Genomic DNA, 26670 nt, shown 5'->3' with positions numbered 1-26670 from the left:
TTGTTATTGAGCTGCATGAGCTGCTTGTAAATCTTGGAGATTAATCCCTTGTCAGTTGCTTCATTTGCAAATATTTTCTCCCATTCTGAGGGTTGTCTTTTGGTCTTGTTTATGGTTTCCTTTGCTGTGCAAAAGCTTTTCAGTTTCATTAGGTCCCATTTGTTTATTTGTGTTCTTATTTCCATTTCTCTGGGAGCTGGGTCAAAAAGAATCTTGCTGTGATGTATGTCATAGAGTGTTCTGCCTATGTTTTCCTCTAAGAGTTTGATAGTGTCTGCCCTTACACTTAGGTCTTTAATCCATTTTGAGTTTATTTTTGTGCATGGTGTCAGGGAGTGTTCTAATTTCATACTTTTACATATTCCTGTCCAATTTTCCCAGCACCACTTATTGAAGAGGCTGTCTTTTCTCCACTGTATATGCTTGCCTCCTTTATCAAAGATAAGTTGACCATATGTGTGTGGGTTTATCTCTGGGCTTTCTATACTGTTCCATTGATCTATATTTCTGTTTTTGTGCCAGTACCAAACTGTCTTGATTACTGAAGCTTTGTAATATAGTCTGAAGTCAGGGAGCCTGATTCCCCCAGCTCCATTTTTCGTTCTCAAGATTGCTTTGGCTATTCGGGGTCTTTTGTGTTTCCATACAAATTGTGAAATTTTTTGTTCTAGTTCTGTGAAAAATGCCAGTGTAGTTTGATAGGGATTGCATTGAGTCTGTAGATTGCTTTGGGTAGTAGAGTCATTTTCACAATGTTGATTCTTCCAATCCAGGAACATGGTATATCTCTCCATCTATTTGTATCATCTTTAATTTCTTTCATCAGTGTCTTATAATTTTCTGCATACAGGTCTTTTGTCTCCTTAGGTAGGTTTATTCCTAGATATTTTATTCTTTTTGTTGCAATGGTACATGGGAGTGTTTTCTTAATTTCACTTTCAGATTTTTCGTCATTAGTGTATAGAAATGCAAGAGATTTCTGTGCATTAATTTTGTATCCTGCTACTTTACCAGATTCATTGATTAGCTCTAGTAGTTTTCTGATAGCATCTTTAGGATTCTCTATGTATAGTATCATGTCATCTGCAAATAGTGACAGCTTTACTTCTTTTCCGATTTGGATTCCTTTTATTTCTTTGTCTCCTCTGATTGCTGTGGCTAACACTTCCAAAACTATGTTGAATAATAGTGGTGAGAGTGGGCAACCTTGTCTTGTTCCTGATCTTAGTGGAAATGGTTTCAGTTTTTCACCATTGAGGACAATGTTGGCTGTGGGTTTGTCATATATGGCCTTTATTATGTTGAGGAAAGTTCCCTCTATGCCTACTTTCTGCAGGGCTTTTATCATAAATGGGTGTTGAATTTTGTCGAAAGCTTTCTCTGCATCTATTGAGATGATCATATGGTTTTTCTCCTTCAATTTGTTAATATGGTGTATCACATTGATTGATTTGCGTATATTGAAGAATCCTTGCATTCCTGGGATAAACCCCACTTGATCATGGTGTATGATCCTTTTCATGTGTTGTTGGATTCTGTTTGCTAGTATTTTGTTGAGGATTTTTGCATCTATGTTCATCAGTGATATTGGCCTGTAGTTTTCTTTCTTTGTGACATCTTTGTCTGGTTTTGGTATCAGGGTGATGGTGGCCTCATAGAATGAGTTGGGGAGTGTTCCTCCCTCTGCAATATTTTGGAAGAGTTTGAGAAGGATAGGTGTTAGCTCTTCTCTAAATGTTTGATAGAATTCGCCTGTGAAGCCATCTGGTCCTGGGCTTTTGTTTGTTGGAAGGTTTTTAATCACAGTTTCAATTTCAGTGCTTGTGATTGGTCTGTTCATATTTTCTATTTCTTCCTGGTTCAGTCTCGGCAGTTTGTGCATTTCTAAGAATCTGTCCATTTCTTCCAGGTTGTCCATTTTATTGGCATAGAGTTGCTTGTAGTAATCTCTCATGATCTTTTGTATTTCTGCAGTGTCAGTGGTTACTTCTCCTTTTTCATTTCTAATTCTATTGATCTGAGTCTTCTCCCTTTTTCTCTTGATGAGTCTGGCTAATGGTTTATCAATTTTGTTTATCTTCTCAAAGAACCAGCTTTTAGTTTCATTGATTTTTGCTATTGTTTCCTTCATTTATTTCTGACCTGATCTTTATAATTTCTTTCCTTCTGCTGGCTTTGGGGTTTTTTTTGTTCTTCTTTCTCTAATTGCTTTAGGTGCAAGGTTAGGTTGTTTATTCGAGATGTTTCCTGTTTCTTGAGGTAGGCTTGTATTGCTATAAACTTCCCTCTTAGCACTGCTTTTTCTGCGTCCCATAGGTTTTGGGTCGTCGTATCTCCATTGTCATTTGTTTCTAGGTATTTTTTGATTTCCCCTTTGATTTCTTCAGTAATCACTTCGTTATTAAGTAATGTATTGTGTAGCCTCCATGTGTTTGTATTTTTTACAGATCTTTTCCTGTAATTGATATCTAGTCTCATAGCATTGTGGTCGGAAAAGATACTTGATACGATTTCAATTTTCTTAAATTTACCAAGGCTTGATTTGTGACCCAAGATATGATCTATCCTGGAGAATGTTCCATGAGCACTTGAGAAAAATGTGTATTCTGTTGTTTTTGGGTGGAATGTCCTATAAATATCAATTAAGTCCATATTGTTTAATGTATCATTTAAAGCTTGTGTTTCCTTATTTATTTTCATTTTGGATGATCTGTCCATTGGTGAAAGTGGGGTGTTAAAGTCCCCTACTATGATTGTGTTGCTGTTGATTTCCCCTTTTATGGCTGTTAGTATTTGCCTTATGTATTGAGGTGCTCCTATGTTGGGTGCATAAATATTTACAATTGTTATACCTTCCTCTTGGATCGATCCCTTGATCATTATATAGTGTCCTTCTTTGTCTCTTGTAATAGTCTTTATTTTAAAGTCTATTTTTTCTGATATGAGAATTGCTACTCCAGCTTTCTTTTGATTTCCATTTGCATGGAATATCTTTTTCCATCCCCTCACTTTCAATCTGTATGTGTCTCTAGGTCTGAAGTGGGTCTCTTGTAGACAGCATATATATGGGTCTTGTTTTTGTATCCATTAAGCCAGCCTGTGTCTTTTGGTGGGAGCATTTAATCCATTTACATTCAAGGTAATTATCGATATGTATGTTCCTATTCCCATTTTCTTAAATATTTTGCGTTTGTTATTGTAGGTGTTTTCCTTCTCTTGTGTTTCTTGCCTAGAGAAGTTCCTTTAGCATTTGTTGTAAAGCTGGTTTGGTGGTGCTGAACTCTCTCAGCTTTTGCTTGTCTGTAAAGGTTTTAATTTCTCCATCGAATCTGAATGAGGTCCTTGCTGGGTAGAGTAATCTTGGTTGTAGGTTTTTCTCCTTCATCACTTTAAGTATATCCTGCCACTCCCTTCTGGCTTGCAGAGTTTCTGCTGATAGATCAGATGTTAACCTTATGGGGATTCCCTTGTGTGTTATTTGTTTTTTTTCCCTTGCTGCCTTTAATATGTTTTCCTTATATTTAATTTTTGACAGTTTGATTAATATGTGTCTTGGCGTGTTTCTCCTTGGGTTTATTCTGTATGGGACTCTCTGTGCTTCCAGGACTTGATTAACTATTTCCTTTCCCATATTAGGGAAGTTTTCAACTATAATCTCTTCAAATATTTTCTCAGTCCCTTTCTTTTTCTCTTCTTCTTCTGGGACCCCTATAATTCGAATGTTGGTGCGTTTAATGTTGTCCCAGAGGTCCCTGAGACTGTCCTCAGTTCTTTTCATTCTTTTTTCTTTATCCTGCTCTGTAGTAGTTATTTCCACCATTTTATCTTCCAGGTCACTTATCCTTTCTTCTGCCTCAGTTATTCTACTATTGATCCCATCTAGAGTATTTTTAATTTCATTTCTTGTGTTTTTCATCATTGCTTGGTTCCTCTTTAGTTCTTCTACATCCTTGTTAAATGTTTCTTGCATTTTGTCTATTCTATTTCCAAGATTTTGGATCATCCTTACTATCATTATTCTGAATTCTTTTTCAGGTAGACTACCTATTTCCTCTTCATTTGTGAAGTCCGGTATGTTTTGACCCTGCTCCTTCATCTGCTGTGTGTTTTTCTGTCGTCTCATTTTGCTTATCTTACTGTGTTTGGGGTCTCCTTTTCACAGGCTGCAGGTTCGTAGTTCCCGTTGTTTTTGGTATCTGTCCCCAGTTGCTAAGGTTGGTTCAGTGGGTTGTGTAGGCTTCCTGGTGGAGGGAACTAGTGCCTGAATTCTGGTGGATGAGGCTGGATCTTGTCTTTCTGGTGGGCACGTCCACGTCTGGTGGTGTATTTTGGGGTGGCTGTGGCCTTATTATGATTTTAGGCAGCCTCTCTGCTAATGGATGGGGTTGTGTTCCTGTCTAGCTAGTTGTTTGGCATAGGGTGTCCAGCACTGTAGCTTGCTGGTCGTTGAGTGAAGCTGGGTCTTGATGTTGAGATGGAGATCTCTGGGAGATTTTTGCCGTTTGGTATTACGTGGGGCTGGGAGGTCTCTTGTGGACCAGTGTTCTGAAGTTGGCTCTCCCACCTCAGAGGCACGGCCCTGATGCCTGGCTGGAGCACCAAGAGCCTTTTGTCCACACGGCTCAGAGTAAAAAGGAGAAAAAATAGAAAGAAAGAAAGAAAGAAAGAGGCTATAATATAGTGAAGTAAAATAAAGCTATTGTAAAGCAAAGCTATACAGACAAAATCTCACCCAGAAGCATATACATATACACTCACAAAAAAAGGAAAAGGGGAAAAATTAATATCTCCTGCTCCCAGAGTCCACCTCCTGAATTTGGGCTGATTCGTTGTCTATTCAGGTATTCAACAGGTGCAGGCACATCAAGTTGTTTGTGGAGCTTTAATCCGCTGCTTCTGAGGCTGCTGGGAGAGATTTCCCCTACTTGTCCCTGTTCGCACAGCTCCTGGGGTTCAGCTTTGGATTTGGATCCGCCTCTGTGTGTAGGTCGCCTGAGGGCGTCTGTTCCCCGCCCAGACAGGACGGGGTTAGAGGAGCAGCTGCTTCGGGGGCTCTGGCTCACCCAGGCCGCGGGGAGGGAGGGGTACAGAGGAGGCGGGGCGAGCCTGCGGCGGCCGAGGCCGGCGTGACGTTGCAGCATCCTGAGGCGCGCAGTGCGTTCTCCCGGGGATGTTGTCCCCGGATCCCGGGACCCTGGCAGTGGCGGGCTGCACAGGCTACCGGGAGGGGCGGTGTGGAGAGTGACCTGTGCTCGCACACAGGCTTTTTGGAGGCGGCAGCAGCAGCCCCAGCGTCTCACGCCCGTCTCTGGGATCCGCGCTGATCGCCGCGGCTCACGCCCTTCTCTGGAGTTCGTTTAAGTGGCGCTCTGAATCCCCTCTCCTTGCGCGCAGCGAAACAAAGAGGCAAGAAAAAGTCTCTTGCCTCTTCGGCAGCTGCAGACGTTTCCCCGGTCTCCCTCCCAGCCAGCTGTGGTGCGCCAACCCCTTCAGGCTGTGTTCACGCCGCCAGCCCCAGTCGTCTCCCTGCGATCCGACCGAAGCCTGAGCCTCAGCTCCCAGCCCCGCCCGCCCCGGCGGGTGAGCAGACAAACCTCTCGGGCTGGTGAGCGCTACTCGGCGCCGAGCCTCTGTGCGGGAGTCTCTCCGTTTTTCCCTCTGCGACCCTGTTGCTGTGGGGTCCGCGCTGATAGCCGCGGCTCGCGCCCTTCTCTGGAGTTCGTTTAGGCGGCGCTCTGAATCCCCTCTCCTTGCGCACCAGGAAACACAGAGGCAAGAAAAAGTCTCTTGCCTCTTCGGCAGCTGCAGACTTTTTCCCCGGACTCCCTCCCGGCTAGCTGTGGTGCGCTAACCCCTTCAGGCTGTGTTCACGCCGCCAACCCCAGTCCTCTCCCTGCAATCCGACCGCAGCCCGAGCCTCAGCTCCCAGCCCCGCCCACCCCGGCGGCTGAGCAGACAAGCCTCTCGGGCTGGTGAGTGCTGGTCGGCACTGATCCTCCGTGCGGGAACCTCTCCGCTTTGCCCTCCGCACCTCTGTGGCTGCGCTCTCCTCCGTGGCTCCGAAGCTTCCCCCCTCTGCCACCCGCAGTCTCTGTCCGCGAAGGGGCTTCCTAGTGCGTGGAAACCTTTCCTCCTTCACAGCTCCCTCCCACTGGTGCAGGTGCCGTCCCTATTCTTTTGTCTCTGTTATTTCTTTTTTCTTTTGCCCTACCCAAGTACGGGGGGAGTTTCTTGCCTTTTTGGAGGTCGGACGTTTTCTGCCAGCGTTCAGTGGGTGTTCTGTAGGAGCAGTTCCACGTGTAGATGTATTTCTACTGTATCTGTGGGAAGGAAGGTGATCTCCGCGTCTTACTCTTCTGCCATTTTCTCTCCTCCCTCCAGGGCTACTTTCTAATGTTGTGAAGATTAAATAAACCTAATAATGCATGTGAAAGTTTAAACTTTAAACACAGTGACTGGAAGAGAATAGGCTTTTAATGTATATTTTTCTTGTTTTTACTCTTTATAATTTTCTATCTTTTTTTTTATGGTTTACATTTGAAATCAACGCTCAGTGGTGTTGCCATCAGAGCAGCTGGTACATGACAAAATCTAGGAATTCATGAGATGAGGGACCAGGAGAGGATGTAAGAGGCCGTGTATGTGTTGGGTGGAGAATATCCTTACTTTCAGCCAAAGAGATTTTCCTTAGGCTTGCTGGGTGTTGAAAGACCTGAAATACCTTAGGCCTTATCTTTCCATAATATTCATAGCTAACTCTTCAGGGTTGTTTATTCTTTATTTAGCTAATGGAAGCTGCCTGCTACCTTCAGCTGGCACCAGTTCATCAAGCAGCATTCCACAGTGTTGTCTGAGTCAGCATTTTTTCCATTGGCATACCAGCCTGAGATTTCCTCTTTATAGTGGGACATCCATTCAGGGCTGGAGTCCTCAAACCAGATGGACGAGTATCTTGGCCTGAACAACTCCAGAGGCTTTGGCAATTCTCACTTAGGAAGTTGGGAAAGTTACATAAAATCATACAGAAAGAAAAAAAGAAAAGAGAAATAAGTGAAACTTGTCTTGAAATTGAAACATGTTTTCAATGCAAGTTTAGAAGACTCAAATGTAAGAGAACCAGCAATTACCAGATAATGGATTCCTTAAGATCAGAGGTCCTGTCATACTCCTGATTTCTCCATTGCCAAGTAAAGTGCCTGAAACACTGTAAGACTACACACACACAATATATATATATATTTATACATTGTACTATATATAGCATACATAATTTGCTGATAGCATAATATATAAATATATATTATCAATATATATCATATTAGTAAATTTATACAAATTGATTAGCTTAGGGGAGTGGGATATTATGAGGTTTTTTCACCTGGTAACATCTCTTTAGACATATATATCAGCCTAGTCATTGCCTCCTTTATAAAACTTCCCCTTAACCCAAGTGAGGTCAGGTATTTGGTTCTTATCCTATTACACACTTCTCCCCATATTGCTTTGTATATTTGTCTCTTTCCCTAGCTACCTTTAAAAACCAAACCAAACCAAAAGTAATAAGAAATTTGAAGATATGGACTGGCCCTTTTCTATTAGTACTTAAGTTCTCTACATACTTGGTACGTAGAAGGCAGTCAATAATATTTTCTAAATGAGCAAGGGGGATAACGTTCTTTTGCTATATTTTGGAATCATTTCATATAGAAAAACCAAAACCTTTCTTTACTCATGTAGGTTCTCAGTGCCAAAACCAACCAATCTAGCCATGAGCCAGAGTATCTAGATTGGATGGTGTAAGACCAGTACTAAAAATGGAAAACCAGAAGAGAAAGTGTCTCCCAGATTTCTGTATGAACACGTGTCACAGTTGGGTGTTGAATACAGTGAATGTGCTGATTGTTTTCCACTGGTGGAGCTCATGTTTGGTAGTTTGTCAAATGAGGAAAACAAGTTGAATCATAAAGGGAAAAAAACCTCTCCCATCCCCATCTGCCAGGGCTACCCACGGAAATCCAGGAGATTTGGGAGATGCTTAGTCTCAGGAATATTAAGACCCTCTTATTTAATTTGGTTGGTAGGTGAAATATAGTTCTCTGGTGATCCATTTGATATTGGGCAAGATATGCTTTAATAGCAAATCCCTTTCATTATGGCTTCTAGGGTGATGTTTGATGGTTTTAATTAGGAAGTGTTATGCCATGTTGCATAACGGAAAATCTATTTTCAGTCCAGATTCCAAGCAGGAAGTAATCCTTCCCATCAAAAGGTGTTTAAGATGCTCCTTCCGGGAGATGCTGGGATACTGACACAATACTGGTTAGGCTAGAGAGGACAGCCCCCCACACCTCCCCAAGACAACAAGAAGCCACTCACAGAGAGAACTCAGGCTAGACAGGGACATACAACCCCACACAGCCTTTCTCAAAGATTAGTGGTAAGGCAGGTACCTGGAACAGGAAGGCTTCCATGGAAATTTGTCAATAGACTTGTTGCTTAAAGACTGTACTTGATTCAGTAAAACATAGACAAACAATGAAGAATTTGGGAAGGGCTCCAAAAAAATGGACATGCAAAAACAGCACAGAACAAGAGAATTTAGCGTATAGAAGAGGGTCCCCAAGTCATGGAAGAAAAACATAATCTTAATTCAAACTGTTTCCTAGACCACCCTGGTTAGAGTTGTTACTAGTTCCTTAGAGAGAATGATCTGAAGATTGATATGTCTCCATATACCTTTTAGAATTTATTGTACATATAATATGTAAATATGTATATGTATGTAAATATGTATTTATATGTGTACATATATATCTATTTATGTATAGAGCTTACACAATTCTCTTTACAGAGTAGGCGTTTATTAATCTTAACAGAGACTGTTGTTGCCTTCATAAAATTCCAAGTTTAAAACCATATTTATGTGTTATGTCTGTCTATTTTCTCTTACCTATCTATCATCCATTTATGTATGTATCTTAAGGCCACCTGGGCCTTATTTGTTCCAACAACGAATACTCTGATATCTAGAGTAGGCAAAATCAGCTGTGTAGTGCTCCTGACTGAGTTCTGACACACTGAATATTTCTCACTGAATAGGCCACGCCATACACTATCACAAGCATAAAGTCATGGTAAATAGTATATAAGGGGAACGTGGCAGGGACTGCAGACCTGATTCTGGAGGAATCCATTGTCTATCTAATGCTCTCTCACAGTACAGTGATTCAGTTATACATATATATACAAATATTTATGTTCTTCTTTCAACATTCTCTTCCATTATGGGTTATTACAAGATACTGAATATAGTTCCTTGTGCTTGGAATGTATTCTTCTTGAGATAAGCATGTCATCTTTTTAAAGATATGTTCAGAAGGTTAAAATAATTAATCAGGATATTCCAGAGCCTAATCTTAGTTAAGGGCAGAAGAAGGAACTGGATTTTATTTGGAACAGATCCTTATTTAAATAAATATTAACTGAATTGAGCAAGCAGAGGCACTGCCATCTAAAATTTGGAGAGGAATCAGGAGAAAGAACAAGTCAGAAACACAGAGGAAATAGACTGACTTTTCAGTGGTCAGTTTTAAATTCTGTGCTGGTGCGTATGCATTTCATGCATTTCAGACATGATACAAGGGAAGAGTTGTAGGTAGAATGCATCACTCTTCTGGAGTCATTTTGCTGTTCATCTCTGCATCACAGCATCTAGGAGAGAGCCACAAAACATTGTTGTATTAAAAAATTATTCCCGTGTGACTCAGTGACTCTTTTCTTCAGAGATACTTTATTGATCAAGGTAAAATAGAGCCAAATTAAATCTGACAACTCAGTGAGAAATATTGCTACAAGTAGTGTGGTACTAAAAAAACAAAAAAACCCAAACAAACATGATTGGGTTAAAAGATAGTATCCTTGGGCTCAGGTCCCCACTCCACTGTTACCCAGCCATTAGTGGTGTGATACACCTCTCAACTTCTATTATCCTTAGCGTCTTCTTTCAGAAATGAGGATGTTCAATCTCTAGGCTTTTCCCCTAATTTAAAACATCTTTGATTCTCTCTTAGATTAGAAAGTTTTTCTTCAAAATACTTTCATTTTACCTCCTTTTATTTAAATGAACTTCAGTTGAGTTACACCCTGTGGCAAATATTTAAAAAATCATTCTTTTCTAGAATTTCATAATTGACTCAGTCTTAACATCTCTCAGAAGGGTGGAGAAGAGAGAAACACTTATGGAACACTTCTTATGAGCCAAACCTTCACATCTATTTCATTCTCAAAAAAGCCTTATGAAGTGGAAATTTTCTCCATTTACAAGGACAGAAACAAAGAAGTCAAGTAACATGCTGCAGGCCACTGAGCAGATAAGGGCTGGGTAACACCAGGCCCCCCTCTCAGGTCTGTCTGATTTAAAAGTCCATGTTCTTTCTAGAACATGATTCTGGCACTGTGTAAAAAAAAAGGTAGGCATTCCATTTAACAGATGGAAAGACTGAGGTACAGAGAACCAGGGAACTTCCTCAATTTTGTAGTAAATTGGTATTTTTGGTGCCAGGAAGAAAACTCAAGGTTTTTGGAATAGAGTGTAAGCTCAGACTGGAGGACAGGGTGCAAGAATATATCCTTTTGTATAACTTTATTTCTATTTGATGCCAGCATTGAATTTTCAGAGTTTTTAAATGGTGAGACATAAAAGAATTAAGCTTGTTGTATTGACATATTTTAAAAATTAAATTCTAGTAATACACTTGGTGTTTTCTAGAGACCATCTCAGAATGAACACATTTTTTTTTCTTTTCACACACACTGTATTTTATTTTTACAAGAGATAAATAAACTGACACCAAGCATTGTAAATGGATGACCACAACAAAAGCAACAATGATTGCAATTACCAAACACGAAACACACTCAGAATGAACACATTTTATACACTAGAAATTGATGAAACGATTTTTTCCAAACCATGCATCCCAGTCTCCCTAGCTCCCTGATCTACTGCCTCACACATGTATGATATTTGGAGTACGATAGGGCTTAATCTTGAACTTTATTTTTTCTTACAAAAAGTGATTTTCTTATCTGGAATAATTTGTAATACCGCACAGTTCCATAGTTCCTCTTGCTTCAGGAAATAATTTTTTCCCCCCTCTTAACTTCTCTTGTTTTGTTCTGTATTTTGTCCTCTGTGTTTGTGTTCCCTTTTAGCCCTCTCTTCCTTTCAGTGCATTTGGCCTGGTGCCAAATGAGAATCAGCACTTAGCCTAGGAGTATCATTTTCCAACACACAGAATCAGAAGGAAAACCCCACCTCTTACACCCACTACTAATTACCATAATACTACAAAACTGACTCCTTGCACCATGTGCTCATCACTTGTGAATATTTGCTTTCCACAGCTCTCATTCCTGCAAAGAATGGATTTGAGCCCCCTGGAGAATATGCCTTTAGGCCATTCAAGTCCTCAAAGAGCACAGAGACCATCCTGGAAGAAATGGCTACTCTACTCAACAACAGTTATTTTGCTATTACTTTGCTCCTTCAGTACACTAATCTTTACTTGTCTTCCACTCAAGGTAAGGAGACAACTGTACCTAAGGTTGCTATTTATTATACTCCTTTTTTCTTTTATAAGTCTAGTTATTATCATTGTCACTCAGTATTGTTAGAGCTAGTTGGAAGAAAGAGTCATGTGGGTACAGATAATGTAAATATAATTCCAATTTTGTCACAGCAATATGGCTTTTGAGGCTTATCTAAGTGTTTAAGATGAAAGGTAGTAGAAAATACTAAATGTTAGCTGCAGAACTAAGTTAGATGGAATCAAATAATCAGTCAATTGACAGATGTCTGTGGAGTGTTTTCTCCCTTTCTGGAACTCTGCTCTTGGTGGAATAAGAGGACGTAAAACACAATGCTTGCCCTCAAGGAATGGGGTGCAAGCTACACTCTTACTGTGGAAAAAGACACAAGAAGATAATAAAAGACAATAAGGTAAGTTACAGATGGTTAGCGTATCTTTGAGGAGGGAAATGGCACTGAACTAGGAGTAAGAAGATATGGATTCTATGTCTCTCAATAACTAGCTGTATGCATCTGAAAGGCGTCTAATCTTTCTGGTTCTCAGTTTCTTCATCTGAAAAATGGTGGTAGGCAAATGGATTTGTTCATTATAATGTCCCTTCTAGCTATAAAATACAGTGATTAATAATTTAGCTAAGGACAGTATAGAACATAAATGCTTTAGGAGGTCAAGAGGGGGTCACTGACTTTGGGCTAGGTTGATCAGGGAAGGCTTCATGGAGGAAGGAGGAAATACTTTCTTATTTGGGAAGGCCCTGATGCTTATCAGGAATTTCCCACTGAGCTCCAATCCAAGTTGTGGGTCTAGTGAAGGGAAGGGAGGTACATGAGATTCTTAGTAGAAAAGTGACTGTTGACTACATAGCATTGACCAAAAAGAAAATAAGAAATGCTTTATTTAATTTAGGATTTAGCCAATTCCTGGGTACATCTAAAGATTCTGAGTCTTGCAAAGAATAAGGTAGTACATGACCATCTCAGAAAGGGCTGTGATATGAAATCAGTGACTGTAGAAACATTTTTCTAAGGGGGATTGGTCAGTTAAAATTTCAAAGATATGGTTTTACTACTTCAGATATTTAAAAGCAATTGAGAAAAGATACAGGAGGAAGCAGTACATTGTAGTTGCTGATGTTAACTTAGGGTAAGTATAGCTTTGGCCAAGTTTTTACACAGTAGCCCATTAATTTGTAAACAAGTGAGTACAACAGAGGAATCTGTAATCACATCCCCACTGTCTCAGGAATGTATCAAGCAGAACTCTGAACTTTCTGGAACAGTGAAGCTTTGAGCAGGAAAAAAAAAAAGAATTGTCAGGAATTCTGAGTGTTTAGATTTCTGAAGAAGGGGAAGGGTGAGAATAGCAACAACTTAAATCTGGAAGTGCCTTTTCCTTCTCCAAACCTCACGTCCTATTAGCCAGATGACTGTGAAGAACACAGGATATGTTCTAGGTGTCATCATTTCCTGTGTGTGACTGGGGAACCAGTGCCTGGGAGAGAAGGAAAGTGCCTTTCTCAAAGGCACACAACTGCTCTTGCAAAGGGAAGGAGGTGGGCTCATACTACGATACTTCTTGCCAGAACTGAATTTGATCAATCCCCTGTGTTTGAGCTCTGATTCCAGATTCTCTCTCCTAGACAATATGCAGCTTCTCAATGAAAGGGTCCGCCTCTAAAGAAATAGCCCAGAGTTTGTACCAAATTTGGGGAAGTTTGAAAGGTTTTCAGGATATTGTCCTGACAGAATGCCAGGGAGGCTTAGTTCCCATGGGAAAAGCCAATGCCTGGCCGACAGTGGAATGGTATTAGCTCCTGTATTCCACTTTCCACTTGCCTGCACTTCTTTTTCCCTATTGGCCACAGATTAGTATTTTTGGAAAAGAGGACTGAATGGCTGGTGGGTGATGAGTCATTATGAGGTGGCCACTTCCACCTCCTCATAATGCTCCACAACCTTGGAGTTTACATTATTTTAGTCTCCACTCTGGTTTTTATATACAAAAACCCCACTTTCCAGCCTCTCTAGGCACTAATTCAAAAAGTGTTAGACAGGAAGGTTGGCTCCTTCAAAATCAACAGAAATTTCCTTGGGAGAATTCTTTTTTTCTTTTTTCCCCCTCTTCATTCAGAAGACATTTCACTGAAAGAATCGGTTATGAGCCCAAGGAGTTGGTCCGTCCCTAGATGAAAATAACCTCATCGAAATTGTCTCTAAGAAACCAAATGTCAGGAGAGTCCCCTGCTTCAATGAAATGAAGGATACTTTCAAAAGGGAAAGTTGTGCTTGTACTTAAAAGCAGAGTAGATTCTATTTCCAAATGATGATCTGATTAGACTTGGTTTGGAGAAATAATTATTAAGTTTATTTATTAACCCAAGTATGTAAATCTGGGCTTAAATCACAATGGGGTTACAAGAGCAACTGATCCTTCTAAGCAAAAAATAAATTAACTAAACTGAAAGTCCCATATGCTTCTTTATAAGTGGATACCCACTCCTTCCAAACATCACCAAAATTAGAAATACAAACTGCTCCACAGAGTGGTAGGGGTGAGACTTTTGGGTCAGGCTCTGTTTGTATCTTAGCCTGGCCTCTCATCAGCTGCATGACCTTGGGCTAGTTACATAATCCTTCTCCTTCTTGTTTCCTCATCTGAAAATGTGTGTGTTGGTTATTTCACAGAGTTGTGGTAAGAATTAATGAGATAGATAGTACAGTGCCTGACCCATAGTAGGCTCTCAGTGGATGGTAGTGATTCATATTTGCACCATTATTATTAATGACTTTACAATGAAGATAAAGTTAAAAAAGCCTTTTAACAAAATGGGTATTCCTTGCTTATCTATTCCACTTCCTCAGCCAAAGACTATGCCTCACTACCAAACAGAGGATTTTTGTGATTAGACAGATTTTCATTTGTGGCAATAATGACAGAATAGCACAGTGGTGGTTTCTATAGTTCTAAATAGACATTAAAGCAGCCTACAGGATTTCTGCAGTATCCAGGATTTCTGTCTCTGGCAATTAATTTGTCTGTGGCATTAGGTTTCTCCTCACACTCTTTATACATGAGAGTAGACAACATAGAGGTTACCTGTGGCACATATTTTGGAACTCTTTTGTACTTAGATTGTTATCCAATCCCTTCATGTGTTTAATCATGTCTTTCTAGAAAGATGATAAACTTTTTAAGAGGCAAGGACCATAGATGACATTAGTTTCTCTTGCTTACAATGCTAGTATAATGTTGGGAATGTAGGTGCTTAAAGTTTTAATTCTTCATTATAATCAGCATCATTATCAAAACACTAATACTTAATAAGCAGGACAAGACAGAATATCTGGGCAAAATCCTTTATAAGAATTATCTCATTTAAACTCATAAACAACCTCAATGGGCTAGGTGCTGCTATTTCCCCCATTTTATAAGTGAGAAAATTGAAGTTGAGTCCCTATCACATGCCTATTATGGGCTAAACTAAATTGAATTTTAACATCTCTTCTAAGAAATCCCAAAGTAAGGATGAAATAATTGCAAGAGCAAAAGCAATTGTAGGAATCCAGTGATATATCTCCTAGAACAGTGATTCCCAACCTTTTTGATTGCACCTCTCTATCAACAAAATGTTCTAGAGTACAATCCCAATATACATGCTAATTTATTGTACGTTTTATACAAGTTCTAATACTCTGTAAATTAAAAAGATACACAATAGAAATTTGTAAGGATGAACCAAATAATATGCTTAATGTTGTTTATTCACAGTGCAAAACCATTTTGCTTTTACCAAAATGTTATACTTATATAATATGCAAATATATAATATAAAGATTTCTAAAATAATTGAAATAATATTTTAGTAAAGTAATTTGATAAATGTGTTTCTTTTATTTTCTTAATCTTAGTTTAACACTTTTTAATATAATAATTTTAAAGTTATAGTCTAGGTTAATTTACCTTACCTTGATTCATGGTTTTGACCGTCATAACTGAAAAATTACCTCATGAAGAAATATAGATCAAAATGGAGGAATGCATTTTTGAGTGTGCTTACCATGTTATGACACTAAATTTTAAATCCATCATTCAATAGTGCAAAGTTCTTTTTTTTAAATTAAAATAATATTGTCCCAAGTTGGGGGCAGGGTGGTGGGATGAATTGGGAGATTAGGATTGACATATATGCACTAATATGTATAAAATAGATAACTAGTAAGAACCTGCTGTATAAAAAAAATAAAATTAAAAAAAAATATTGTCCCATCACTCCATTCATGATTTTTCTTCCTTCCTTAGACAACTTAAATTCCACGGTCTATAATTAAAATCCTTACCAAGGTGGCCTTTCCTTCGTAGGCTCCCTTGCGGGTTCTTTCTTATTTCCTGACCTCTAAACGTTACAGTGCCCCAGTACTCCTGTCTGTCTGTACCCACTGACTTGATGCTCTTATACAGTCTCATATCTTTAAGCACCACACAGAAGCTGAAGACTCTTAAATTTATATTATCAGAACTCCTTAAATTCCATCCTTACAGATCTAACTACCTTCTTGACACTCCTACCTGGATATCTAATAAGCATCACAAACTTGACATGTCTAAAAATGAACTCATGACTCTTTTCCCCCCAGTTTACTCCTCTTAAATCTTGCTCATTTCAGTGATTAACAGTTTTATCTTTCTAATTACTCATGCCCCAAATCTTGGTGTCATCTTTGTCTCTTCTCATTTTCTTATCCATATCCATGTCAGGAACTCCTGTTGGCTCAGTTTCCAATCACTCATCACCATCTGCACGGCTAGCACCTTGGTCAGAGGCACCATGCTTTCTTGCATAGATGATTACACTGATCTCTTAGCTTGTCTCACTGCTTTTGCTCTTGTCACCTTTTAATTTATTTCTAGCATAGCAGCCAGAGAAATCCTATAAAAGAAAAACTGATATCACGTTTAAGCTCGAAAAGTCTCTTAAGCCCTTTGCCACAAGGAAACAAAAGAACTTTACATGGTACAAAATGTGTGGGTATACCTTACCTTACTACTAAGTATCTTAAAGCCTTTAGTATTTAAATATCTGTATTTATAAAATCAACCACACTGGTGGCTTCCTGTAGCATGTAAACTGTGGTATGTTGCAACAGTTTGAAACTGAGATCTCCTCAGGGTATTTCAGTCACTGTATATGATGCATGATTGTCTGAATATTAAATAGTCGTGACATTATCAATCTGAAATGTAAATATTTCTATAGCTTAATTTGTTATTTAAAATATAAATAGAAATTCTATTATTTTCTTCTCACATGACAGTGGACCATCTTGTGAAGTCACTGGGATGCAGAGACTATTATTTATAGAAAATTTCTATAGCCCAAGATGAGGAGAGTCCAAGGTCAAATAGCTGTACTGTGGGTAGAGATTAGGTGGATAAAAGGAGTTCTTAACTTTTCCCTAGAAGACCCAAAAGGTAGCTGGGTAATGAAAGGTAAAGGAAGGCGCCAGCCATCTGTAAAGGAAAGCTGAGAGATCCAAAACAAGGGGGAGGGAGGGATTTTTTTCATGTGGCTAGGAAAAAGAAGTCGGCTTCAGGAATCAGAGGCTCTAAATAAATCAATCAAGAAAGTTGTGACACTGTCATCATCCTGACCAATTCTTCTTCTTCCCTTACAGACTGTCAATGGGCCCTGTATTGCAAAGTTTGGTGAGTAACATGTCTCATATACCTCCTTTTTTACTTTTCTTAGTATTTGATGCAAAAGGCAAGCTCCAGAGTTAAGAAAGCATGCATTCTATTTTAGTCATCCTTCAGCTACTATTTACAACTGCTTATCTTGTGCCAAGCAGTTGTCTAGGAGCTGAGGCTTCAGAGGTGAACCAGATGGACAAGCCCATGCCCTGATGAAGACTACATTCAAGGTCACATCTCTGGGCAGGAATGCTTAGGCACTCCCATAGGCCTGGGAATCTGAGATCCAGGAATGTACTTTTAATTCTGTGTTTTAATAAGCACAAGTTTCAGATTTCTACAACCTTTCCCTGGGACAAACTCAAAGTCATTCTCACATTTCACATACTGCTAGCGTCCAGTAGAGTGAGTATAGGGTGTGATTTTTGTTTCTAAGTATAGAGATGAGAAATGAGAGTTAGGGGAATGGTCACATCTCTGCTCGTTTCTCTTCTCCTCTTAGCTCCTGAGTCACTTCCCTTTATAGTGACCTGGTACTTGCTTAGAAAACACACTAAAGTTTACAGTTTTCCGGAGCCTTAGGGCATTTTTTAGAATACATACAAAGTTGAAATGAATACATTTTGGGTTGTTTACTGGTTTAAGGTCAAACAAACACCCATTTTCAGCTGACAGCAGAATATTTCTAGAGTCAACTTCGACTCCTGTTTTCCTATACAGTGCAAACAGCCAGGCTTCCTTGCTTTGTGGAAATTAGGGAGTCTCTTTTTACTTGTCTCTGCCTTTGTGATTTGTTTTTGTTTTTCTAGTGAATGGAGTGAAACTCCTCATGATATGTTGAAATTTTCTTTTGATGTGGTAAAAGTTGAGAACCTCAAGTGATGCTAAGATGGTCTTTAAGTGTCCCCCATCACAGAATTAAATATGAGAACCAGTGACACTTCTTCCTGGTGACTTGCCTATGGTCAATTACATGGTCAAGCAGGAAGAAATTTACTGGGCTCTGGGCTCATTGGAGATACAGGGAGACTTTGCTTCTTGCTTTAATGATCTTTCCTTCATTCTCCTTCAGAATCTACTCTCAGAGCCTTATATCTGACATTTATATACAAATAAGAATTTGTCAATATGTTATCTCTTCCAGGGTGCTTTTTTTAAAATCAAGGTTTCTAATTATGTGACAAACGCTTTGACGCCGTAACAAAAATTATGGAGAATTAGAGAACAGGCCAGATAAGTGTTTTGGGAGGTAAAAGCACATCCTGGGATTCTGAAATCACACCTCTGTGTAAAATAATTAACATCAGGAAAATATGTAAATTCCATATATTCCTATGAAAATAAACAAGTCTTGACCCTTTCCCCATCCCCTTTGACAGCAATAAACTAGGGATACTTATATTTAAACAGTCAAATAATTTCCATTTATAAACTCATTAATTTACCAGTAGCTATTCTGGGAGTGTTTGGATAAAGATAGTCCAAGTGTATCTTGAATGATATATACCCATAAAGTGCCATAATTTAGACACAGTGCACCTAATTCAGGAACACAGTTGTATCATTCAATCAAGATATATTTATTGAGCACATACTGGGTACCAGGAATTCTTTTAGGTGCTGAAGATACAGCAATGGACAAAATAGAGAAGTACTCGTTCTCAAAGACATTATATTCAAATGGGTATGAGACAGACAATGAACAAGTGAACAATTTATAATAGGCTAGATGGTGACACCTTCTATGAAGAAAACAAAAACAAGGTAAAGGGAGAGGGTAACAGGAGAGTGCTATATTTTATACAGATTGATGAGAAGATCTCATTGATAAAGTGATACATAGTAAATAGTATTTACACAGAGAAAGACAAGTTATGCATCCTGCACTGCCAACTTTGGTCATCACCATCCTGGCGAGTGATTCCTCTCCTCCTTTCTCCCCTTTCACAAATATCGATTGACAAGAGCTGAAGTGGCACCCTAAAACTTAACCCGTGTCCCTATTCCAAATGTATTTCCTTAGAACTCCCCAAGCAAGCGATACACTCGGGAGCTGCAATTTCTCTAAAACAAGGAGTAGGTAGATACTTAAAATATTAAAATTGTGGTTGGAGAGAACTAGTATAGACCGGGTAAAGAAACATCCGGTAAGTAGGAAAGAACTATAATCAGGAAGAAGATGAAATAATTAAATAACTATGCTTTCCTTTTTTTTTTTTTTTCTTTCTTTCTCTCCCCCGCCTTTCTTGTAAATGTCTTATAGGACCATTACCTTCAAAATGGCAAATGCCCTCTCCTGAGCCCTCTTGTGTGAATAAGACAGCTGACTGGAGGCTGAAAATACTTCAGAATGGTTTGTATTTAATTTATGGCCAAGTGGCTCCCAATACAGCCTACAAGGGGCGAGCTCCTTTTGGGGTGCTGCTACGTAAGAATGAAGACTCCATACAAACTCTAACGAACAACTCTACAATCCAGAACGTAGGAGGGGCTTATGAATTCCATGCTGGAGATGTAATAGACTTGATATTCAACGCTGAACATCAGGTTCTAAAAAATAACACATACTGGGGGATCTTTTTGCTAGCAAATCCCCAGTTCATCTCCTAGAGACTCGATTTGGTCTCCTCCGTCCTCTTCAGCACATGCAGAGATACCAGTGGGTAGGACGGAGGAGGAAGATTTTCAGTGCCTACAGTTCATCTGGGCACACAGATCAACACAAACAGAACTCCTCTTCATGTGGATTTTCATTTCTCATGCCTGTCTGAATAAGACTCAGAGGGAGGACCAAAGACATTTGGTTACCCTTGACGTTAGGTCAGCAAAGGCACTTTACTAGTTCATAATAAAATGAATACGGGTGGCTAGAGGACAGAATCTTCTCAAAAAGTGTCTTTGTCTAATCCTTGAATCCCTGGGTGGAAAAAAATGAAGTCTTATTCCCATGGGAGCCTTATCTGGTATGAAAAAAGATCCAGGGCAGTAGCCTGGCCTTGTTCTCATACTCTTGGACCGTGGATTGCTTGACTTCATTCTTCCCATATTCCCATCTTCTGAGATCCTCCTAATAAAAAGTAGACTTGGAGGGTGGCCACAGATATGCCAGCAATACACCACTTTAGATTTGATGGCATTAGAGGATAGAGAACACTCTTGAGAACTATTGGGACAGAGGCACAGGTGGCATTGGAATGGAACGCACTTTATTCGGGAACTTTCCTTGATTTTATCATACTCAGGATGCAGGGTGCTTTATAAAACCAGCTGGTCAAAAGGGTCATTCTGAACCTTCACATAGGGCTTCAAGAGAACTTGTGTATGTGTCTAAACGTTGTCAATAGTAAAGAAAGAGTAATCATTACTAATCATAAGCTTTACCCCAGAAATTGATATTACCAGTACTGTATTTTATCATGTAACGATTTCATATTTTTAGCTAGCTCTGCACAGTTTGCAAAGTGCTTTCATATATCACTTGACAATTCTATGAAGTTAATGGAGCAGGTATTTTTGGCACAGTTTTAGCAATGAGAATACGGAGGCAGATGGAACATAGGTAACTTGTTTCAACCCACAGAACTAGTGATTAACAAGGGGCCCTGGGCTTCCCACTGTATCACACCATTTTAGCTTTAAGGTTGGTATTTCTGCTAGCATATTAGAAGTCTATAAAGTTTAGCAGATTTGATTTTTCAGGTGGTATATTCCCTTTTAGCCCAAGGTAGATAGATAGAGGGAAGCTACACCAATTCTTTCCTTTCTCAGCAAACTTCTTTTCCTTTCCTTGCCTGGAGCAGGGAACACAGGGTGTTGTTCGGGACTGACTTCAACCAAATCCCCTTCCTCACTTTGAAGAGCCTGTCTTGGTCAAATGTGTTAACTTCCAAAAAGAATGAATAGCACTCAATTCAATGACAGTCTGCTAAAGTTTTGGACTCTGAGAAATTAACTAGCTGCTTATGGGTTCTTGTTGAAAGGTATGTAATGTGATTACATGATAACCCAATTTAAAATATTTATGGATATTTGTAAAAGGCTACATTGTTAATTAATAGTATCACCGTATAAAGCTAATTTTAAAATATTTGTATTGTGTGCAAGAAAAACTGCCTGGGAGCAGACTAAGCCTGAGGCCACGGTGCTTCTTAGTAATTTTTTTTTAAAAAGACATCTGCTGAGTAGCTTAGGGCCAAAGGCTTGGATGCCTGGTTCCTCTTGCATTTGTATATTTTCTCAGGAAATAATTAAAGTTATATGACATATATTTATGGAAACTTGGTGATATTGATTGTTGTTGAGCTATAAGCAGCAGAGTGCTGGAGTGGGCCAGTACTAGTTCATAAGAAGTGATTGTTAAATTTTCACAAATTGCACAATCTGGTTGTTAAATACAGTCAACCTTGAAATTGGCCATGGTGGGACTATTTATACCATGGGAACTGGCAAATGCTACAAATCAAGGCTTTTGTTTTTGGAAAACCCATTCACCAGCACACCACTGCTTGTAAAACTCTCCTTCATAATAACTCCTCTTGGCTTCTGCGTCATTCCTGGGACAATCAATCAGTCAAGGCAGATAAGGGAGAAAGAGAAATTGTCATACTCCTAGCAAAAGCCCCACATATCAGTGATTTCTCAGGGCAAGCAGAGGTCTCTGCAGTTGCAACCAGAAAGACAGCTACCAACAGATGACCTTTAAATTTCCCTAGTGTTGTAATTTCAGGTTTTGCTTTCAATGTATACTCTTTCCTTGTTTCCTCAAACAGTTGTTTACATTTTAAACCTATAATAAAGTATATGTTGGTAAGTCATCTGTAGCTGATTTATCTGTGGGTTATCAGACTAGAGATTTTGATCCAGAGAATATGAGAGTGCATCAAAGAAATTCTGGCCCATATGAAACACTGCTTTTTAAATTTATTTTTAGAAGTTTTTAAATTGAGGTATAGTTGATTTACAATGTTATATTAGTTTGAGGTACACAACATAGTGATTCAAAATTTTTATACATTATACTCCATTTAAAGTTATTATAAAATATTGGTTATATTCCCTGCACTGTACAATATATCCTTGTAGCTTATTTTATACATAGTAGTTTGTACCTTGTAGCTTATTTATTTTATACATAGTAGTTTGTACCTCTTAATCCCCTACCCCTGTCTTGCTCCTCCCCCTTTCCCTCTCCCCACTGGTAACCAATAGTTTGTTCTCTGTATCTGTGAGTCTGTTTCTGTTTTGTTATATCTGTTTGCTTTATTTTTTAGATTTTACATGTGAGTGACAACATACAGTATTTGTCTTTCTCTGACTTATTTCACTAAGCATAATGGTCTATCTACATTGTTTCAAATGGCATTATTTCATCCTTTTTTATGTCAGTAATATTCCATTGTATATCTAAATTACATCTTTATCCACTTATCTGTTGATGGACACTTGAGTCGCTTCCATATCCTTCCATTAAAAAAAACACCCTGTTCTCAGGAACATTGTTAAAGTAATTATGGAAAAGAAAAGAACCTTGTAAATTAAGTAACTTGCAATAGGGTAAATAGTCAATAAACTACCTTGTCTTGCATTTCTAGAACAGGACAAAATCCTATTTGGTTTAAGCCTTGCTGGGCAGATGCACCAGGAAGCAACTATCTTTACACTACTAAGACAAAACAATTTGTTCAGTGATCAGTAGCGGAGTTTTTCAAACTGAGGCCTATGGACTCTATATCAGATTCACCCAGTATGCTTGGAAAAAAAAAAAAAGATCCCCAGGCCCCATTCATATTCCAATGAATAAATGTTTCTAGGAGTAAGGCCTAGGAATCAAATTTTTAATGAGCTCTGACCCATAGGTGATTCTTATGTACACTACAGTTTAAGAACCACTGCTTCATGGCATGCAACTTTGAATCTCAGCTGAATATTTTTCCAAGTATTTAAAGACAATCAATCAAAGCTTCTAAACAAATATAAAAAAATAAAAAAAGCAGAACAAAAAACCAAAGTTAGTGTTGTCCATGAGACTTACCATAATCCATCTCTCATCACAAAAGCAAATGGCCTTCTATCCTCTATTTGAGTCTGAAAAAAGGTCATGCTCTTCACTTTTCATAACCTAGTGACAACTTTGGCACTTGAATGCTGGCAATCTATGGCATATGAGCCTTGCCACAATCAATATTATGTTATTTACCTGTATGCTGTCAACTCTCAAATTTTTATCTCTAGCCCAAGTTGTTCTCCTTTATTTCAGACTTGTAAATTCACTTCTCTAGTCAATAATTTCACATTGGAGGTACAATGGACATCTTAAATTCAACTTTCCCAAAGTGAATCTTTTAATGTTTCCTCAAACCAGCTTTTCTTGAAGCCCTCCTCATTTCAATCATACTGCATGAGCCAAAAACCTTTGAGTCATGGAGTCATTCTTGACTTCTGTTTTTCACCCATTTAAGGAAATCATATTGTCTTTACCTTCAAAGAGAATCTGACCTCTTTTCTGCTATGGCTCTTGTTTGTGGACCAAGATTATTTCAATAGCTTCATAACTAGTTACTCTGCTTCTACTTTTGAAGTCAGACACACTTTTTCAAAATCCCAGTTTTGCTGTTTATCACTTATTTGGGTCTTGGACAAATTACTTGCCCTCTCTGAGACTCAGTTTCTTGTTTGTTTTGTTTATCCAATGTCTGATGCATAGTTGGAGCTTAATATTTGTTGAATCCAGGAATAAAATTAAAATAAGTTTAAAATACCAATTAATATATGAAAGGTTTCTGATACATAGTGATACTAAAATGATGGCTGCCATTGATTTCATTTTTATTAAAGAGTTGGATTTATTCCTAAGTTTTTAAACTGCCACTTCTCAAGTTGACCTGTTAATTTAACATCTATCTTATTCTCTTTCCTCCCCAAGAAAAGGTAATCCCCAAGATAAAAGCATTTTATTTATTCAATGCTGTATCACCAGCACCTAAAATAGTGCTTGGAACATTGAAAGAACTCAACAAATATTGAAATGAATGAACAAAAAAGATGGGATGCTGGTTCTTGGTTAGAATGACCAGCAAGACATGAGATACATATGTTGCAAACAACCTCTCAGAATAGCCTAATGTCCATTCCTCTAGGTTTTTAAAAACTCTAAGTAAAACAATGCATGGAAAATTCTAAGTATTTATGTATGTAACAAGTGCTCCATAAAACTGGCTACCACAGTAATAAAGAGAAGCAAAATGACATGTGACTGGTCATCTCCGCTTGGTCCACAATGTGCAAAGAACCTGGTTTATGTGGCTTGTGTAGCTCCCATGCCCCGAGGGATGCTTGGTGCCCAGATGGCAGTCATGGATGATTACCTCCATGATTACCATGCTAACTGGAGAGCAAGGGCTGTGACTGCTGTGTCCCCAGCTCTATTGCTAGCCTGGCACATAATCAACCAACACAGATTGCTTGTTGAGTAAGTGCTTGCTGATGTGTCTTGTTATTGAGCAATTAGAGGGTCTGATGCCACCATACCTCCTCAGGTGTGTCCCCTTAGCTTCCTAAGAATCTAGGGGTAGGGGATTAAGAGGTACAAACAATTATCTATAAAATAATCTACAAGGATGTATTGTATACCACAGGGCACATAGCCAATATTTTATAATAACTGTACATGGAGCATAACTTTTAAAAATTGTGAATCACTGTACTGTATACCTATAACTTATTTAATATTGTACATCAACTAAAATAAAAAATAAAAAATAAAAAACTGGCTACCACATACCACCATCATCATCATGAAAGTCATTTCATTATCCTTGTTTTCCTAGGAAGCAGTATTCTAGAGCACATTAGCTTGCTTTACCATAGTAATGCTTTCACCAAATTTTAAGGTAAGCTTGTGCCTTTGGCCTTTATTAAATATATTTATTAGAAACAGCCATGTGTATCTTCTCAAAAAATGGCTCTTAGAACCATGTTTTTTAATGTTACGTATCATCCTTTGTGACAAACACATTCAGGAAAACTGATCTCTCATGAACTTGAAGCCATATCTCTATGGGAATTTTTTCTCACATATTTCTATTGAGCAATAAAGAGTTCAGTAATATGTGAGATTTTAGAATGCACACATTTTTCCTCTGCAAAGGCATTATAAGTCTCTAGAACCTTGATTTGTTATTAATTACTTCACACGAATATTTTTGGAAACATGAACTGTGGTTTCTGGGCACAGACATTGACAGATGCCACCTTAAGTGGTGAGTTGCTTCCTCAACAAGGTTTTTCAGAGTGGGTATTTCAGAATGGTGAAATTACCATGTCTGAAGTCCAGGATCCAGGTTTTTAGGTCTAGAAACTGAATTTTAACAAAGTCTTAGAGTTTATACATCTCTCAGGGACTGCATAACCAAACTCATAAGAGAGTAAGATTTAAACTAAGGTAGAAGTTTATTGGTCAGCACGTTCTCTTCCTGAAGGAAGCATTGTATGGTAATTCAAATTATAACCAGAAGGTTATTGGCAGGCATGGAATCCAAGTCAGGGTGGTTAGGTAGGGGATTCAAATGAATAATGGCCTAAGATACAAAATGCCTCTTTTACTTATTGAACAAATATTTCCTGAGGCCAAATATATCTCAGAAATTATACCAGAGGGGAAACTAAATGAAATGATATAATACCTGTCCTCAAACAGTTTAGAGTTTAGCTGAGAAACATGTATGTAAACAAATGATCAGAGGACTGTATATATGATAATTAATGTGAGTAAATTAGCCCATGGAAGAGATGGAGAACCTGAACAAGGACAATGGCATTGGTGATGAGACTGAGAGAAAAATTTATGACATAGACTCACCAGACTGTAGTGATTGTGGTAGGTACCACTGGGGTTTCTGCCAAAGTCATAATGGTTTCCTTATCAGACTTCCTTAACCACAGGGGTGGGTTTCAGCAGCCTCATTTTCACGATGTGATCTCATTCTCTTAGCCAGTGTTGACTTGTCCGGAATTAACTGCCCTGGCGTGATCTCTTGACTGGAGAAGATAAAAATTTAACAGCTATATGATAGCCCATCTTCCTCCTATAGAGTGGACCGAGAAGCAGAGAGACCCAGTCTGGCTGAGAAAGAAGAATGAAAGGGGTACACAGAGAGAAGCAGAAATGAAAAATGGAAAGAAACTCCACTGAACTGCTCTTGACCCATAAGGCCCAGCTATGTTCTTACCCCTGGATTCTGTAAGAATCACTGCAGCTGTATGACAAATTCCCTTTTACTTTTCCCCACTCAGCTACCTTAAGTTTTCTTCTCCTAATTGAAATCAGAGTCTTAACTAGTAAAGTGATCGATTTAAGGTGAAGGATAAAGAAGAAGGAGGGACCTTGCTGGAC

General features: G+C 38.7%; 1 protein-coding gene and 1 long non-coding RNA gene across 4 annotated transcripts in view; one reads left to right on the top strand and one right to left on the bottom strand.

Moving 5' to 3' along the window:
- Positions 1-2797: 2797 nt before the first annotated feature.
- LOC130709052 (uncharacterized) overlaps positions 2798-26670 on the bottom strand; it is a 143645-nt gene continuing 119772 nt past the window's right edge. For 2 of the 3 annotated variants that reach the window (XR_009009504.1, XR_009009502.1), the window contains exons 4-7: positions 26137-26315; positions 9574-9711; positions 7128-7212; positions 2798-6989 (exon numbers count right to left, since the gene is read on the bottom strand). This is a non-coding gene — a long non-coding RNA (uncharacterized LOC130709052). The remainder of the gene's footprint in view (positions 6990-7127; positions 7213-9573; positions 9712-26136; positions 26316-26670) is intronic. The other variant, XR_009009503.1, reaches the window with a different exon arrangement.
- TNFSF18 (TNF superfamily member 18) lies at positions 11410-19928 on the top strand. Its single transcript, XM_007165335.3, has 3 exons — positions 11410-11583; positions 17264-17294; positions 19543-19928. The coding sequence occupies exons 1-3, from the start codon at positions 11425-11427 to the stop codon at positions 19887-19889; spliced, it is 537 nt and encodes a 178-aa protein (XP_007165397.3). The 5' UTR covers positions 11410-11424; the 3' UTR covers positions 19890-19928.

Source organism: Balaenoptera acutorostrata, chromosome 1 (assembly GCF_949987535.1).
Source record: "Balaenoptera acutorostrata chromosome 1, mBalAcu1.1, whole genome shotgun sequence".
Classification (NCBI taxonomy): domain Eukaryota; kingdom Metazoa; phylum Chordata; class Mammalia; order Artiodactyla; family Balaenopteridae; genus Balaenoptera; species Balaenoptera acutorostrata.
Note: the sequence above shows the minus strand (reverse complement) of the source record. Positions and strands in the feature narration are given on the sequence as shown.

Excerpts from the sequence above, each read along its gene's own strand:
- TNFSF18 (XM_007165335.3), top strand. The coding sequence starts at position 11,425 with ATGGATTTGAGCCCCCTGGAGAATATGCCTTTAGGCCATTCAAGTCCT. Across the intron at positions 11,584-17,263 it reads TTACTTGTCTTCCACTCAAG|ACTGTCAATGGGCCCTGTAT; the intron begins GTAAGGAGACAA and ends CTTCCCTTACAG. Across the intron at positions 17,295-19,542 it reads GCCCTGTATTGCAAAGTTTG|GACCATTACCTTCAAAATGG; the intron begins GTGAGTAACATG and ends AATGTCTTATAG.